This window comes from Cucurbita moschata, unplaced genomic scaffold, assembly GCF_002738365.1.
Source record: "Cucurbita moschata cultivar Rifu unplaced genomic scaffold, Cmos_1.0 Cmo_Scf00015, whole genome shotgun sequence".
Lineage (NCBI taxonomy): Eukaryota > Viridiplantae > Streptophyta > Magnoliopsida > Cucurbitales > Cucurbitaceae > Cucurbita > Cucurbita moschata.
Genome location: NW_019268531.1, coordinates 2,870,714 through 2,886,792, shown reverse-complemented (window position 1 = coordinate 2,886,792; position 16,079 = coordinate 2,870,714). Strand labels below are relative to the sequence as shown.

General features: G+C 35.4%; 4 protein-coding genes across 5 annotated transcripts in view; 1 reads left to right on the top strand and 3 right to left on the bottom strand.

Annotated features, from left to right (window-relative positions):
* Positions 1 to 736, bottom strand: part of LOC111453616 (coatomer subunit delta-like) — a 6,636-nt gene extending 5,900 nt beyond the window's left edge. Inside the window, exon 1 of one of the 2 annotated variants that reach the window (XM_023094779.1) lies at positions 581 to 736. The gene's annotated coding sequence lies outside the window, so the exon portion shown is untranslated. Of the gene's footprint in view, positions 1 to 448; positions 547 to 580 lie in introns of those variants that run through there. The other variant, XM_023094780.1, reaches the window with a different exon arrangement.
* An 862-nt stretch (positions 737 to 1,598) lies between these two features.
* On the bottom strand, positions 1,599 to 3,673 carry LOC111453471 (epoxide hydrolase A-like). The gene is made up of 5 exons (XM_023094591.1): positions 3,478 to 3,673; positions 3,156 to 3,370; positions 2,669 to 2,839; positions 2,063 to 2,298; positions 1,599 to 1,990 (listed from the first exon to the last, which is right to left on the bottom strand). The coding sequence occupies exons 1-5, from the start codon at positions 3,545 to 3,547 to the stop codon at positions 1,744 to 1,746; spliced, it is 939 nt and encodes a 312-aa protein (XP_022950359.1). The 5' UTR covers positions 3,548 to 3,673; the 3' UTR covers positions 1,599 to 1,743.
* Positions 3,674 to 4,317: 644 nt separating this feature from the next.
* LOC111453470 (bifunctional epoxide hydrolase 2-like) lies at positions 4,318 to 7,196 on the bottom strand. Its single transcript, XM_023094590.1, has 5 exons — positions 7,062 to 7,196; positions 6,774 to 6,988; positions 5,640 to 5,807; positions 5,312 to 5,547; positions 4,318 to 4,727 (listed from the first exon to the last, which is right to left on the bottom strand). Exons 1-5 carry the CDS (start codon positions 7,132 to 7,134, stop codon positions 4,481 to 4,483), a joined length of 939 nt encoding a protein of 312 aa, XP_022950358.1. The 5' UTR covers positions 7,135 to 7,196; the 3' UTR covers positions 4,318 to 4,480.
* Positions 7,197 to 10,090: 2,894 nt separating this feature from the next.
* LOC111453517 (dof zinc finger protein MNB1A-like) lies at positions 10,091 to 11,209 on the top strand. Its single transcript, XM_023094639.1, has one exon. It carries the CDS (start codon positions 10,355 to 10,357, stop codon positions 11,087 to 11,089), a length of 735 nt encoding a protein of 244 aa, XP_022950407.1. The 5' UTR covers positions 10,091 to 10,354; the 3' UTR covers positions 11,090 to 11,209.
* The last annotated feature ends 4,870 nt before the right edge of the window (positions 11,210 to 16,079 follow it).

Sequence of the window (16,079 nt, the reverse complement as noted above, 5' to 3'; positions counted from 1 at the left end):
AAAAAAAAAAAAAAAAAAAAAAAAAAAAAAAAAAAAAAAAAAAAAAAAAAACCCCTCAAGAGTGTTCTAAAATGTTAATATAAAACTATTGATCACCTTGAAATAAAGTGCACAAACAAAGTTTCATGTCTACATTCTTTGCCCAAACTCTTTATCTATGCCCATGCTATCTATCTAACTCTACTTGGGACTATATTACTACGAAAGACTTTAAACCGCCGAAGGTCTTGGAGATCAGGCCGACATTCGCAGGGGAGGGGGAGGGGGAAAAAGAAAAGTAAGGGATCTGAAGCAGAAGAAGCTCTCATTATTCCCACAAACTACTACAATTATAAATCAACAATCAAAACCATGTAGTCAATCCAGAGAACGTCATAAATTCACAAATTACAGCAGATCCAAGTCAATCCGCAAGCATATAATGCACAGATTATATCGGCAACCAAACCTATGAAAAGTTCACGCAGAATCCAGATCCACTTCACAAAATTAAAAAAACCAGTGCTAAATTTCAATATTGAGAGAGCTAGAGAGAGGGAAAGAAAAAAAAAACATCCAACGGATAGAGAGACATTCAAACCAGGAATTTCTTCAATTGATGAGGTTATTCCCGACGAGAGAGAGATCTGAATCGTGGAGCAGAGGAAGGAGAGACTGATCTATTAAACTTCCAAATGAAACCTTCTTCGACGTTGAGTTTCCTATTGTAAATATTCTTTTATCGGTTCTATTGAGAAAAATTGCTGAACTAACCTTCCGTTGACATCTTTTTTAAAAAATTAAAATTACAAAATTGTAAAATAATTTTCTTTTTAAAAAAATCAAAATAAAAGTTAATATTAACTACAAAAACGTTTTGCCATTGGCTACCTAAATTAGATGAATTAAAATAAAATTATAACATGCAAGCATTCTTCCTCCTGTGACATCGAAACCCTAAATTCGAATGTTCATGTTTGTTGGGTTCTTTCTTACCCGTCTAGAATGTCAAGAGTGAAGCCACGAAAGATTATGCTCAAAGTTGACAATATCATACCATTACAGAAGTCCGTGATTTCTAACAATTTTTCTACTTTTCATGCGTCGTTTTTGTGTGACCAATGTTTAGAACTCGAGCAAATCGACTCTATTTCATTGTAAATACAAAATATTTGTAATTTTGCATTTTCATTTCCACATCCCCTAAAGAATAACAAATATAAAGTACGAACTTCAAAACATTCCTCTCCTTAGCTACCTTCTCATCTTATTGTAAAACCTCAAACATATTGCTAGCAGATATTGTCCGCTTTGGCCCGTTACGTATCGTCGTCAACCTCCCAATTTTAAAACGTGTCTATTAGGGAGAGGTTTCCAGACGCTTATAAGGAATATTTCGTTCTTCTCTCCAATCGACGTGAGATCTCACAATCTACCCCCTTAGGGGCCCAATGTCCTCGCTAGCACACGGCTCGGTGTCTAACTCTAATACTATTTGTAACAACCTAAGCCTACCGCTAGTAGATATTGTCATCTTTAGACTTTCCCTCAACGTTTTTAAAACGCGTATGCAAAGGAGAAATTTATACACCCTTACAAAGAATGCTTCGAAGGTAGGATTTCACACTTCTTATTTTACGATTTATCTTTAGACAAAGGTTCATCGTTTCTCTAGACACAACGTAGTTGACATATTACATAGCGTTTCAGTTGGGATTAAGAACATACACAGTGTAGATATTGATAGACTTAGAACTTGCACCGTCAAAAATGGTTGGCAAGGAAAGTGAGTAGTAGCTGATTAACTTCTTCGGGGGACTGTTCTTGAACAAAATGAGATCCTTCTGGCAAATAGATGATCTCCAATTTGGGAACAAATTCTTTAACTCTTCCACTTCTTACGTATTCCTCAATGTCAGGGAATTTGAGAACATAGTCCTTTTCACCCACTATAAACAATGCTGGAATTTCAACCTTCGGATCTTTTACTCCCCAATCTTCATTGAATGACCTATCATATTCATATCAAATATAACAGAATTATCCAAGTAGAACAAGATATGATCACTTCATAAACTCATACCTGTAAGGAACTTTCAATGCGGTATCAAATCCAGATTTCTCATACAGAGCTCCATAAGTTGCTAGATCTTCCTCGGTGAACCAGGGAGGAAGAGGGGTGGATGGGTCTACTAAGTCCATTATTTCTTGATTTTCTTGAGCTATTGGCATTTCACTTTTGGAGAAGAGGATATAAACATTTCTAACAACGGTTTTTGCATCAAAGCGACCAAAATCAGCCTCGGCTCGCCCGGGTTCCTCGATTAGAGAAAAAGTTTTAGCAGCAAATTAGTAAAAGGAAGAACAGAAAAACAGGCAAACACAAAGTTAAAAAAAACTTGAAATCCAACCAAACATTATAAAAGATTCATCTATTCCATGTAGAACAACACGTTTTGTGAGATCCCACGTCGACTAGAGAGGGGAACAAAGCATTCTTTATGCTTGTGTGGAAACCTCTCCCTAGAGGGAAAGCCTGAAAGGGAAAACCCAAAGATAACAATATCTGCTAACAATGGGCTTGAGCCGTTACACTATCTAGAATCAGTACTGCGAAATCAATAGGATTTGAGTTTTGTCTTGAAAGGGCTAGAGTCTAATGCAAATGGTAGAGCATGTGGATTGATACCCGCCATCTTAAGGTATACACGCCTTCAGGGATGTGGCTTTGGGTACTCCTAACAGATCCAGGAGGCATGAATGGCACTCCCAATGTGACAACTCCCAATGCCCTCTCAGGATGTTTCAGAGCGAAGTAATAAGCTGGCCATGCTCCGAAATCTTTCCCAACAATAATCACCTATACAGAGTAATGTAAGAAGATTTCTTAGTTTGCTATCATCGCAGCAGGCTATGTAGGAATGGCTTTACTTCAAAATCATAAAATCAAAAGTCAATATGTAGGAATGGAGATCAGTTCGTGTTAGAAATTATCAGAGACAAAGATAAAGATTCTACTCCTTTTCATTCTAACTTTTTCTATTAATCAATTCATCCAGCAGTTCATTTTTTCAAACATCTCGCAGTCGATGTAACTGTGATCTTCCGTTTAGAACCCTAATAACCTTAATACGATTACAGCCACAAATTAAAGCGCATCATAGGGAGAATAGTACCTTAGGGATGTTGAGAGCGTCAAGAATCCCAAGGAGATCGCTGATGAGATCGCTAAATGAAGCCTTCGAGGGCTCAGCAGGCGAATCGGAGAGTCCATATCCTCTGTAATCGGGAGCAATTGCTCGGAACCCGGCGTTAGCAATAGCGATCATCTGGTACCGCCATGAGTACCATATCTCCGGAAATCCGTGGAGGAAGACGACGACATTGGAACCTGAAAGAAAAATGGGAAAAGGATGAGCACACGCAGATTGAGAGTAGGTTTTTGTAAGCAAAACAACAAGTTCCGGTGAAGAAATTGGCGAAGAAACGAGTGATCACCGGTTCCGATTTCGGCTACGTGGAGCTTCAGGCCTGCAACTTCGATGAAATTGTGCTGAATTTGATCCATTCCAGAGCTCAAAAGGGAAATGAGTGAGTGAGATGAGTTCAGATTTTGGACTCTGCTCTGTTTCAATTATCTCAAGTAACCCAACCGCTCATAGTCTTTCAACAGCCAAAAGAAAGTCGTTGTTTGTGGGCGGGGGGCTTTCTTGGTGGCTTCCTAAAGTTTAAATTACCAAAATACCCTTCTCGGTTGCTTTAAATTATACTCGAATTTCGAAAAGTATTTTTTTTTTCAATTTGAAATTAGTTTGAAAAACAATTATTGAGATTTTTTCATAAAATTTAGATAAATAATATATATTATTTTCAGGGCGCTTTCACTCGTTACAAATCGCTGTCAACCTCACAATTTTAAAAAACACCTCTACTAGAGAGAGATTTCCACACTCTCATAAATAATGTTTCGTTCTCCTCTCCAACTCTTTTAAGATCTCACAATCCACCTCGTTCGAGTCCCAGCATCCTTGCTAACACCCGTTCTTCTCTCAAATTGATGTGGGATCTCACAATCCTAGATAAAATAAACAAATTATGCCTCGAGAACACTTGGTTTCAAAGGGGAGTAGATTGTAAAATCCCACATGAATTGAAGAGAGGAATGAGTAACATTGAGAACGTAAGCTCCAAAGAGAGCTGGATTATGAAATCTCACATCAGTTGAAGACAGAAACAAAACATGGCGTGAAAACATCTCCCTAACAAACTCATTTTTTTAAAAAAAAATTCAAATATGACAATATTCTGGACGACGGTTACAAAAATGGATTAAAAAAGAAAAAAAAAACTCAAAATTTTCACCGATACTAGGCATTGATATACATAAATAGAAAGACAGTCACTGTGGTGTCCAAAAGTAGCTAACACACGCGCACATGCGCACACACCGTTCGTATGGATATCATTATTTTGAAGTGTTTACGGTCGGAGATATCCAAATCTAAGTATGTTTGACAAGGAAAGTGAGTAGCAGCTGATTAACTTGTTCAGGGCATTGTTCTTGAACAAAGTGGGATCCTTCTGGTAGGAACACAATCTCCAGTTTTGGAACATAATCTTTCACCTTTTCACTTCTTACATATTCCTCAATCCCTGGAAACTTCAATACATAATCCTTTTCACCCATTACAAGAAGCGCTGGGATCTCGACTTTTGGATCTTTCACTCCCAAATCTTCGTCAATTGACCTAGATGTTCATATTCATGTTCATATTCATTCAAGCTAGAACAATAATGTTAGAAATCACGGATCTCCACAATGGTATAATATTGTCCACTTTGAGCATAAGCTCTCATGGCTTTGCTTTGGACTTCCCCGAAAGGCTTCGTACCAATGGAGATAGTATTCATCACTTATCCTCAACAATCCCCCCTCGAACAAAGTACACTATAAGCCTCCCCTGAAGCTTATGAAGCTCTCGAATAGCCTCCCCTAAATCGAGGCTCGACTCCTTTTTTTAGAGTCCTCGAACAAAGTACACCCTTTGTTTGACACTTTAGTCACTTTTGACTACACCTTCGAGGCTCAGAATTCTTTGTTCGATATTGAGGATTCTATTGATATGGCTAAGTTTAGGGCATGGCTTTGATACCATGTTAGGAATCACGGATCTCCACAATGGTACGATATTGTCCACTTTGAGCATTGGGCTTCCCCAAAAGGCCTCGTACCAATGGAGATAGTATTCGTCCCTTATAAACCGAGGATTTTAGAGACTCACTCCCAACAATCCCGAACACAATACTCATAAATCATAAACAAGATTCAAACCTGTAAGGAACTTTTAATGCAGTTTCAAATCCAGATTTCTCATACAGTTCTCCATAAACTGCAAGATCTTCTTCAGAGAACCAAGGGGGAAGAGGGGTAGATGAATCCACCAAATCCATTACCTCCTGGTGTTCTTGAGCTATTGGGATTTCACTTCTAGAGAACAGCACATACACATTTTTAACAACAGTTTTTGGATCAAAACGACCAAAATCAGCCTCTGCTCGCCCAGGTTCCTGCACAAAAAAATCAGACAAGATGAACTTTAAACCACTGAAATCAGCTGCTGATGGTTGGTGTTCTTATAAATTGTGGGGTTGAATCATGCCTGCCATCTTGAAATGTAGAAGCCTTCAGGGAGGTGGCCTTCTTCGAACTTGGGTTTAGTTGGCAAGAATGGCACTCCCAATGTCACAACTCCCAATGCCCTGTCTGGGTTTTTGATAGCAAAGTAATAAGCTGGCATTGCTCCGAAGTCTTTCCCCACTAGAAACACCTGTTCACAGTTCTTGTAATTAGTATAGAACATATATCAACCCAAAAACAGGTCCATTACAGACAGGTTTTGAGTGAAGGGCTTAAGAATTATGCACTTAGATGGTTTATGATTAAACTTCGTGTTGTGTCGGGATGTCAGAACTAAAATGTTTTGATACCCAATTGTTGTAGCGGAATGCTACAACCAAAAATGCTCTTATACCACTCGTGCCTGAATGCCACAACCTTTAATGTTTTGATACCATTTGTTGTGTCGTAATGCTACAACCTTCAATGTTCTGATACCATTTGTTGTGTCGTAATGCCACAACTTTCAACGCTTTGATACCACTTGTTGTGTCGTAATGCCACAACTTTCAATGTTCTAATACCATTTGTTGTGTCGTAATGTCACAACCTTCCATGCTCTAATACCACTTGTTGTGTCGTAATGCCACAACTTTTAATGTTTTGATACCACTTGTTGTGCCGTAATGTCACAATCTAAAATGCTCTAATACCACTTGTTGTTGTCTAAATACCACAACAACAATGTTTTAATACCCAATTGTTGTAGCGGAAGTGGGAGCAAGATCGATCGTACTCACACATCTACAAACATAAATTAAACAAAAAGACACAAAGATTTTATGTGGTTTAGAGAAAAGAAATTTTCCTACATCCACGGGCGATAGTCAGTCACTATAATCCAAGTGTATCTCTCACACTTTCACACTACAAAGTCTCTCGTCAAAATTCCTCCCAATTGTTTCTAGACAAATACAAAATAACAATGACTCCACGTCCCATAATAATGTTAGAAAACGCATAGCAATACTAATTCTCATACATTAACCAAATAAACGAGAATACGAAATAAAATGGTTATGAACTAAACGAGAATTAATAACTAAAATAAATAAGAATATGAATCATGAAGATTAAAAATTAAATGAGAATTACGACAATACATCTAGAACAGTACCTTAGGGATATCGAGAGTGTCGAGAATCTGAAGGAGATCAGTAATGAGATCGTTGTAAGTAGTCTTCGAGGGCTCGGCCGGGGAATCGGAGAGTCCATAACCTCTATAATCGAGAGCGATTGCTCGGAATCCAGCGTTAGCCACAGCAATCATCTGGTGGCGCCAGGAGTACCAAATCTCAGGAAATCCATGAAGAAAAACCACCACATTAGAACCTGAAAGAAAGAACATTAAAACAGAGAACAAAAGAACAAGCTAAGTTCCCATAGGGGCGGAGAAATTGATCACCGGTTCCGACCGCCGCCACGTGGATTTTCAAGCCGCCATGAACTTCCACGAAGATGTGCTCAATTTTATCCATTGAAAGCTCGATGATTTGCAAAAGGGTTAGGCTTTGTTGTTTGGGGGAATCTTGAATTAAAGCATCAACAATTAAGCAGTTTGAATAAAATCATACGTCCGTTTTGTTTGTTTGTTTGTTTTGTGTTTTGTCCTGAAGTAAATAAGGTATGAGCATAGAGTCTTGCACGCATGCTTCCCATGTGTTGGTTTGGCCAACAACCTCGGCTCTTGTCGTTTTTACAAACAAAGACAAAAAGGAGAAGAGATAGGCTGTTACAGAGTGCATGAATGACAGAACAAGAGCTGCCTGTGAGACACTGACACAAAACAAGCAGTCTAATCATCCCACTTTGTCAGCTTCTTTCAACATTGTATGAATTGCTGTATAATGGGTTATCTTATATGTAAATGGTACTAGGAATTAGTTGGTGATTTTGATGTTTTGTGTTCTTAGAACGTTCTACAACCCGTCTCGAAGAATATAGCGTTCGAGTCGGTTGTGGAACAAATTTGGTTGAATCGTTGCTTTCAGACACGTTGGAAGATTGTCAGATCTTATATCATTTATAAGTGTGTGAAAACTTCTCCTAGGAAGAGGACAATATCTGTTAGTGGTGGAGAATCAGGGTGGTGTGCTAGTGAGTTTGTGTTGTTACAAATGGTATTAGAGCCTGACATTGAGCGGTGTGTCGGTGAAGACGCTGAGCCTCTAATAGAGGCGAATTGCGAGATCCCGTATCAGTTAAAGAGAGGGAATGAAGCATTTCTTATTAACATACGTGTTTTTTAGCTAACCAAACATGAGCATACCATGAGCTACAAGTGTCCAATGTGACAGCAGGGATTTGAGTGTGTTTCTTAAGGTTGAAGAAGCTGCAAAAAGCAGAACAAAATGACAATTTTGCTTTCCCTGCACTCTCTTTCTTCCTTTTTTTTTTTTCATAACTTTGGACACAATTTGTTCTTCAGCTGTCATTTCACGCTTAGCTTCATCGATAAGATATTTGTTTTTCCTCGTACACGAGCTTCAATAAACCCATCAAAATCGCTCGTCTAAAAATTACTCTTTTTCAATAAAAAAAAAATTATATTATCGCTAATTCTAAAACAAATCAAATAGTGTGGAACTGTCAGTCATATTATTCCACAAATTCTCGAATCTTCACTGTTCCCATGGATTAGCTATGGGTCTTTCCTGCGCAGTGTAGCTCCCCCTTTCGAAGAGACCCGAGCCATCAGTGAGATACCATTTTAAAAGAGATAGAATTCTAACATTGTATCGCGACCCGGTCCATCTCAGACCCAAAACCAAATAGGATAAAATCTTAAGAAGGAAGCTAAATACCCCAAATGACAAGTGATGGCAGAAATGTGGGATTGCTCACTTTACAACCTGGAAGAGACGCCACGCTCCAATTTGCATGCACATAATTATAATTAATTAATTAATTAATTAATTAATTAGCCTACCAAAACCCCAAATCATTGAATCATTCACTTCCATGTGTTCAAACTTAGGTCATTTATAAATTTAATTAAATATATATATATATATATATATATATATATAATATTCCACCATCATTCCACTCTCATGCTTTCCCTTTTTTCCGCCTAATTAAACATTCTTATATTTTTAATTATTTCCATTCATTAAAATCAAACGTAACAATAATAATTCAATTTTATAATTAATTAATTAATTAAAAAAAGAATTTTGTGGTTTAGAACAGGCAATGAGAAAGATGACCGACCGAACCGACCATGCTGGATTTGGGAATTGGGATTGGGATTCTTCACATTATTTTGTTTCTGCTTCGTTGGCCGGATCAAATCTTAATCAAATAATTGTTTTTTTCTTTTATATATATATATATATATATATATAATATTATTATATTATTAATTCCGTATTAATGTAATATTATTATTTAATTCCCCTATTTTATTAAACTTAATTCTTAAATTTAATAGAGCACGTGCTTTTCGTGGGTCTTTATTTTTTCCTATTTGTTTGACGGCCACACTCCCCACGCATGCACCGTATTTTTTACTTATAATTTTTTTGTTATTATTATTTATTATTATTATTATTATCTTAATTAATAATATATAAAGTTTCTCGGAGAAGTTTACCGGAGATTCACAATTTTAATTTATATAAATTTATTTTAATAATAATAATTTAAAAAAAAACAAAAACTAAAATCCCTGGGACTGGGACATTAGGTGAGTCTCTCACATAATGATTAGGTCTTATTGGGCTGCTAGTCTAGTCAGAGGGGAAGGAATTTAAAATAAAATTATTTTTTTTAAATTAAAAAGAAAAAAAGAAAAAAGAAAAAAAGGAAACTCACACGCTCAGGGTGGAGGAGCCCACACGTGGCGAATAACGCAAAGACAGCCAACGTGGAACATGTAATCACATGCGGATGGGTCCAGGAAGAAGAAGCAATGCCTCAAATTGGAGGAGCACGTGATGCCAACATCCCCTGTGGGACCCACGAGCTGCTTTCGAAATTATTCTTTTCCTAATTTATTTTTTTTCAATCATTTTATTAGTAAATTACCCGATTTTTTATGTATACTTTATATAAGGTCATGTCTCATGTCATGTGTATAATTTTATGAAAATTTATGTATTACTTTTTTACCACAGTACATTCTGAAATTTGTTCTCTTTTTTTTTTTTTTTCTTTTTTTTTACTTTTAACTAACTTATTTAAAAAAATATAAGAAATATAAAATTAATATTATATAATTTTGAAAGTTAAAAAAAAAAAAAAAAGAAACTGTAACGTAACGTATGATAAATATTTACATTTTAATGAATCGTTGCCAATTTGCGACTGCCGTTGCCATGCACATCAATCAAACGCACTATAGACGGCTGGGATTAATCCACGTGTCATCTAACACTTTCTACTTAGTCTTGAAGTCTCTGTTTCTCTCTCTATAAATAAAAAGCAATAAAAGATGTTTGTGAAGAACACCCAAATTCCGCTATGCCAATAGAAAATTGAATTCTTAGTCAAACCATTTTCTCTGGTTTTTCCACACAGAATCATTTCTTAATTACAGATATGAATTCCCCTTCCTTGTCCTTTCCGACCAGCAACCTCTTCTTCTTCTTCTTCTTCTTATAACCTCGTATCTCTCTGTCTCTCTGTTTTTCAGCTTCTTTGATCCTTTTTGTTTCAATTCCCTTCTGGGTTTTGTTCTTCGAGTTGTTTTGAGAGATGGGTTTGAGTTCGAAACAGGTTTCGATCGATGTATTTGATTGGAGCAAGACGCTTACGCCGCCACAGAAACTGTCAAGCGCCGCCGTGAAACGATCGCACCACCACCAAAATCCGTCACAAACTGAGCAATTAAAGTGCCCAAGATGCGATTCAACCAACACCAAATTCTGTTACTACAATAATTACAACAAATCTCAGCCGCGCCATTTTTGTAGAGCTTGTAAACGTCACTGGACCAATGGTGGAACTCTCCGAAACGTCCCTGTTGGTGGCGGCCGTAAAAACAAACGCTTAAAAAAAAAACCAATCCCCAAATCCTCCTCCTCCGCCATCGCCTCCGCCGCCGTCGCCGCCGCAGACGGCGTAATGATAAACACCCAATTTTCCCTTCCTCTGTATCAAGGGCTGATTTTCCCTCCGCCGCCGCCACCACCGCCGCCGTCGTCGACCAACTGGGTGGAATGTGAAAACTTCACTACAAATTACGGAATTCTCAATTCCCAAAACGCAGATTTCTCTGGCGTTTCAACAACAACAGATCAAGAATTGAAGGCCATAGAAACAGAGCAACCCAACAGCACCAGTACACATCATCCATGGCAGCTTCCAACCACCAACTGCAGCGGCGCCGACATGTCGAACAGCAGCTACTGGAGCTGGGAAGACATCGACACCTTCGCCACAACGGATCTCAACATCCTATGGGACGACAACCACGACATCAAACCTTAAAACACAGTATATAATATAGTTTTTTTTTTTTTTTTTTTTTTGGTATGTTCTTATTAAATTACATATGAAATAGAGTTAAATCCGTTTGAAAATTTTAATGTGAAATGGAAAATGAAGGTTTGTTGCATTAAATTGAATGGAAAACGATGAACACTGAAAGGATGGGGTCTGAACCAGTAGGGCTTTGGGGTGACAGAATGTGACGGAAGATTCTCTTTGTGGATATATAAATTTAAATTTTATTAATTCTTATTTTATTTTATTTTATTTTATATGTTTTTTTTTTTTAAATGACATTGCAATGGCAGAGAATCCACGGCGGATCACTTTGCAGCCTTTCGGTTTGCCAGGTATGTATAGATATATAATTTTTAATTATTATTATTGCTTGCCACGTAGATATATATATATATTTTTTAATTACAAAATGGAAGAGAAATCAATTATGAATTTTCCGTGTGCAATTTGGAAAATATATTGAAATTATTTTCTTAGTTGGAAAATGAAAAATTAGATCCTCCCTCTTAGGGCATACAAATTGGACAAATCTAGTCAGCACCTACTCCTATCCCTTCCTTCCACGTAGGAATACACAAATATCTAAGAAAATAGAATTAAGTTCAAACTTAATTGATTTTAATAAATAACTTAATTTTTGTTGTACTGAGTAAGTGACGTTCGTAATTAAAGTTAAGTTTTAGACTCGGTCATATCTGACGATAGATTTCGTTGTATTTTTAGAGTCTATAGTTGTCACAATTCGTGCTGGATTTAATAGGGTAATCTCGAGCGGGATATAACATGTTTTTGTCTTCCTCCTTGCTTTCGTTTATACTTGCTTCCTTAAACCCTAACTCCCAAATCTATTTTTCGTGCCGGTTTAGATTTGTTCGTATAAATAACAAAATATATATATATATATATATAAAAGGAAGTAAAAATAATTAATGAGAGTATTTATGAAGGCATTGAATTTAGGGCAAAAGGTATGAGAAGGCTATGAGAATAGCATAGCCGTCCTACCTAATTTCATTTCCACATCAAATTTATGTAATTAATTTAGCCATTTTTTATTTTTGCTATTTCAATACTGATAATATTATAAACTCTCCCAATAAATGTCTATGCCTCCAGTTTATTTATTTATTTATTAAATAGGCGAGACAATATTTTACATTAAAAATATATTGTTGGATAGAAACCTTTTAATCATTTTGTTGTTAAATTTTAATTATTTAATCAAATTGTGAATTTCTAAAATGATAGTGTTTATCTGACACAATTTTTTTGATGCGGGACGATTCGAAATTTTTTACTTAATTTAAGGTTATATCATAAACATTGAATGAGGAAAGACTTCATTTAAACTTCCATAAAACGTAATTTTTATACTTCCATAAAACGTAATTTTTATCTTAAAGCACAGCCATGGAGTTGCGTGTTTCGAAAACACCTTTAAAAATGACATAACAAAAGGTTAAATAAAATAAATAAACGTTTAAATTAAAAACATCATATTCTAGTCTAAGTCTAAGAAAATAAATATGACTACCTTACGCATGTGTCATAGTCTCGAGTTGCGATATCGTCGTCGTCCATATAGGAATGCCTTGCCTTAACCTGAAATAGAAGTAGCACGTGGTTTGAATATTTAAATAAATACTCAGTAAGTGATACCACTATTGGGATTAAATGGAAGAACATGTGAATGCAATGATGTGACATATCCTTTCAATCTATTCTCCTACGGTACTGTCCTAACGGGTAATTTGGATGTGTACCATATACTCTACACACAGTCTATACGTGCGGGTATGGACTCACCAGTCAGTTCGCACACTGCTGGGCCACCTTCCTTGTCGAGCGAGCATACTCTGGAAGCTCCTTAGGCCAGACACCCGTTAGAACTAGTAACTGTCACGGCAGCATTATGTAAAACATAATGGTCGTACCCCTGTCTATTAGTGTTCGTGTACGTACCATCGTGATGAAATAGGGTATCCCCAATGCATAAGTACACATAATGCATGAAGTTCCAGTATTTTTCCATTTTCGACATTATTAAATATAACCCCATATTGTCTTACATTCATATCATATCTTTCCTCATTTTTCAATTCTCATATCATGCATAATTCTAACGAGGTTATATTTCATGTCATTTATCGTGATATCATGTCATTCATAACATGTTGTATATGTACAATTTAGGAGACATAACATAACGCTCTATGCTTTTAACATATCATTTCATAACGTGCGATTCATACGACAATTACCTCAAGGTCACACAAAACAACCAAACGTAACATATCACATCACAATATATCGTATCATAAATATGTCAATTGATCACATGTCTCATACCATAACATATTTCATATCATATCACTATATATATATCTTCACATGTCGTATCATAATCATATCATATTGTAAACACTTCGTGGTCATATCCTTCCCTAATTTATCATAGTCTTAATGTCCTTAAACATATTACAGTCGTATCGTTACCTGAACGTACCTTAGTCATAACAGGAATACATCCTAGCGCTATCGTTCTATCAATCTATCATAATCCTATCCTTTTCTATCCACAACCTAATCATATTCTTTTATCAATCGATCGTGACCATATCGTTGTTATCAATCTCTCATACCATAACACTTTGATGCGTAACCATGTCTTACTCCTATCGTTACATTACGTTTAGTGCATCTTTCTTGTATCCTTTCTCAAACATATCATTGAACACATCGTACCGTAAGTATTATCATACAATTCACATATTATAACATATCATAAGCATATCGATTCATAAACAATTCACACATATGAATATATATGACACATGCACGAATGTTTTTATGCGGTGCTAATGGTTTAATAACTATCTTTGTAGCTCCAGAATGTTTTAGTTTATGCTCCTACCTATTATCTGGATATACCAAGAAAGATGTACGGTCTAATGAGGCTACTATGAAATATTTACTCATGGGTGGGGCAAGTTCTTCTATTCTGGTTCATGGTTTCTCTTGGCTATATGGTTCATCCGGGGAGAGATCGAGCTTCAAGAAATAGTAAATGGTCTTCTCACAGCCCAACCCTTGGAACATACTACAGCCTCAGGTGGCAAAGAGTCGACATCGAGGTGCCAAACCTTATCGTTGATGTGAGCTCTTGGAGAAGATCAGCTTGTTATCCCTAGAGTAACTTTTATCCGTTGAGCGACGGCGCTTCCACTCGGTACCATCGGATCACTAAGGCCGACTTTCGTCCCTGCTCGACGAGTGGGTCTTGCAGTCAAGCTCCCTTCTGCCTTTGCACTCGAGGGCCAATCTCCATCTAGCCCGAGGAAACCTTTGCACGCCGCCCGTGTCAACATCAAATATAACCATGCCTATAGTAAGGCCACTTACCTAGTTAACTTAAGTTGTTGTCACGAATATATCCTTTTGTATTCTTTGAAATCCAAGTCAACATATGTGAGCCATGACGTCAATTTGAAGTTTGAACTCTATAAAATTATTTCCCTAATTTACATACATCTGTCTATTGTTAAAAGTCTTGAAAATTTGTAAAACATTATATATATATATATAATTAATTAATGTTATTTTCACTAAATATTTTATTTTTTCTATTATTATTGTGGCAGGGAATATACCGTTACTATAGAAAATTTAATGAAGTTTCTTGACCTCTAAGATATATTCGGTTTTATTTATAAACTCGGTTCACCAAATCTTTTCTCAATGTTCTCTCCTCCCCTCTCTGTAATTACTTTTGTAAATAGACTTTCATTCTTAACCAGATATTGTATTTATTTTTGTAAACAGATATTATTGACAAATCTTAATTAATTGTTTATAGAACTGTCAACTAAAATTTTATCGATTCTAACCGTATTTTCTATAACTTAAAGGCTAACAGAAATCTAATTAATTGGATATGGAAAAATGAGATTGATTGATCTTAAAATATTTTTGAAAAGCAGATCTGATTCTAACTTAATTTCTTATAAAAATAGGATTTTCAATAATAACAGACAAACATCGAACAACATCTCTCCAAATATAATATTATTTTATTAAATCTAATATTTTTTTTAATTTATTTTTGTAAGAACGGTGTGAGTTGAGGAGAGAGAATGAGATTGGGATGAGAGGGAGAGATGGGTAAATCTTTTAATTAATTAATTTAATTTAATTTTTATTTTTGGGTAAAGAAATATGAAATATGAGAGCTGACGGAGGGGTCAGAGACCCAGTAAGACTACTATAGAAAAACTCGCCTCATGAGTTATTTTTTTAAAAAAATAAAGTTTAATTTTATAACGAAACTGTTTTTTTTATTCTTAATAACTAAACAAAATATATATATAAAAATGGATTAATTTAAAAGCTATTTTTGAAAAAACTCTTGAGAGTTAATCATTAAAAATGAAGTTTAAATTAATCCAATTTTTATACTGATGCATTTTAAATTATTAAAATTTAAAAAAAAGAATATTTAAAAAATAAATAAACACGCGAACATTAATTTTCGTTAAACTTTTCCAATAAATTAGTTTCTAAAAATTGGTCGGATATAATTTTGGACACAGACAAACAATCGGACATAATTTTGGACACAGACAAACAATCAAACAATAAATAAATAAAATATATATATAAAGAAGAAGAAAAAATTCTAGAAAAAGAAAGAAACAAGAGAAGTTGGTTTGCAGCACCTGTTCATAAAGGATATGGAATGTTCTTTCCTAACAATATTGATTGAACCATTTTCTTTTCAATCAATTTTGACCTGCTGCTCCCCAAGAAACTTCCTATCAAAATTATAAACTTCATATAATTTTTATTAAATTTAATATTGATAATATAATTTGATTGATTTACTCATTTTCTAATCCAAGGTAAAATTTCTCTGTAATCTAAAAAATATCTATATATTTGAAATTTCAATTTACAATAAATTAATTTTATAATC

Excerpts from the sequence above, each read along its gene's own strand:
- LOC111453471 (XM_023094591.1), bottom strand. The coding sequence starts at position 3,547 with ATGGATCAAATTCAGCACAATTTCATCGAAGTTGCAGGCCTGAAGCTC. Across the intron at positions 3,371-3,477 it reads CGTAGCCGAAATCGGAACCG|GTTCCAATGTCGTCGTCTTC; the intron begins GTGATCACTCGT and ends TTTTTCTTTCAG. Across the intron at positions 1,991-2,062 it reads GCATTGAAAGTTCCTTACAG|GTCATTCAATGAAGATTGGG; the intron begins GTATGAGTTTAT and ends TGAATATGATAG.
- LOC111453470 (XM_023094590.1), bottom strand. The coding sequence starts at position 7,134 with ATGGATAAAATTGAGCACATCTTCGTGGAAGTTCATGGCGGCTTGAAA. Across the intron at positions 6,989-7,061 it reads CGTGGCGGCGGTCGGAACCG|GTTCTAATGTGGTGGTTTTT; the intron begins GTGATCAATTTC and ends TCTTTCTTTCAG. Across the intron at positions 4,728-5,311 it reads GCATTAAAAGTTCCTTACAG|GTCAATTGACGAAGATTTGG; the intron begins GTTTGAATCTTG and ends ATGAACATCTAG.
- LOC111453517 (XM_023094639.1), top strand. The coding sequence starts at position 10,355 with ATGGGTTTGAGTTCGAAACAGGTTTCGATCGATGTATTTGATTGGAGC.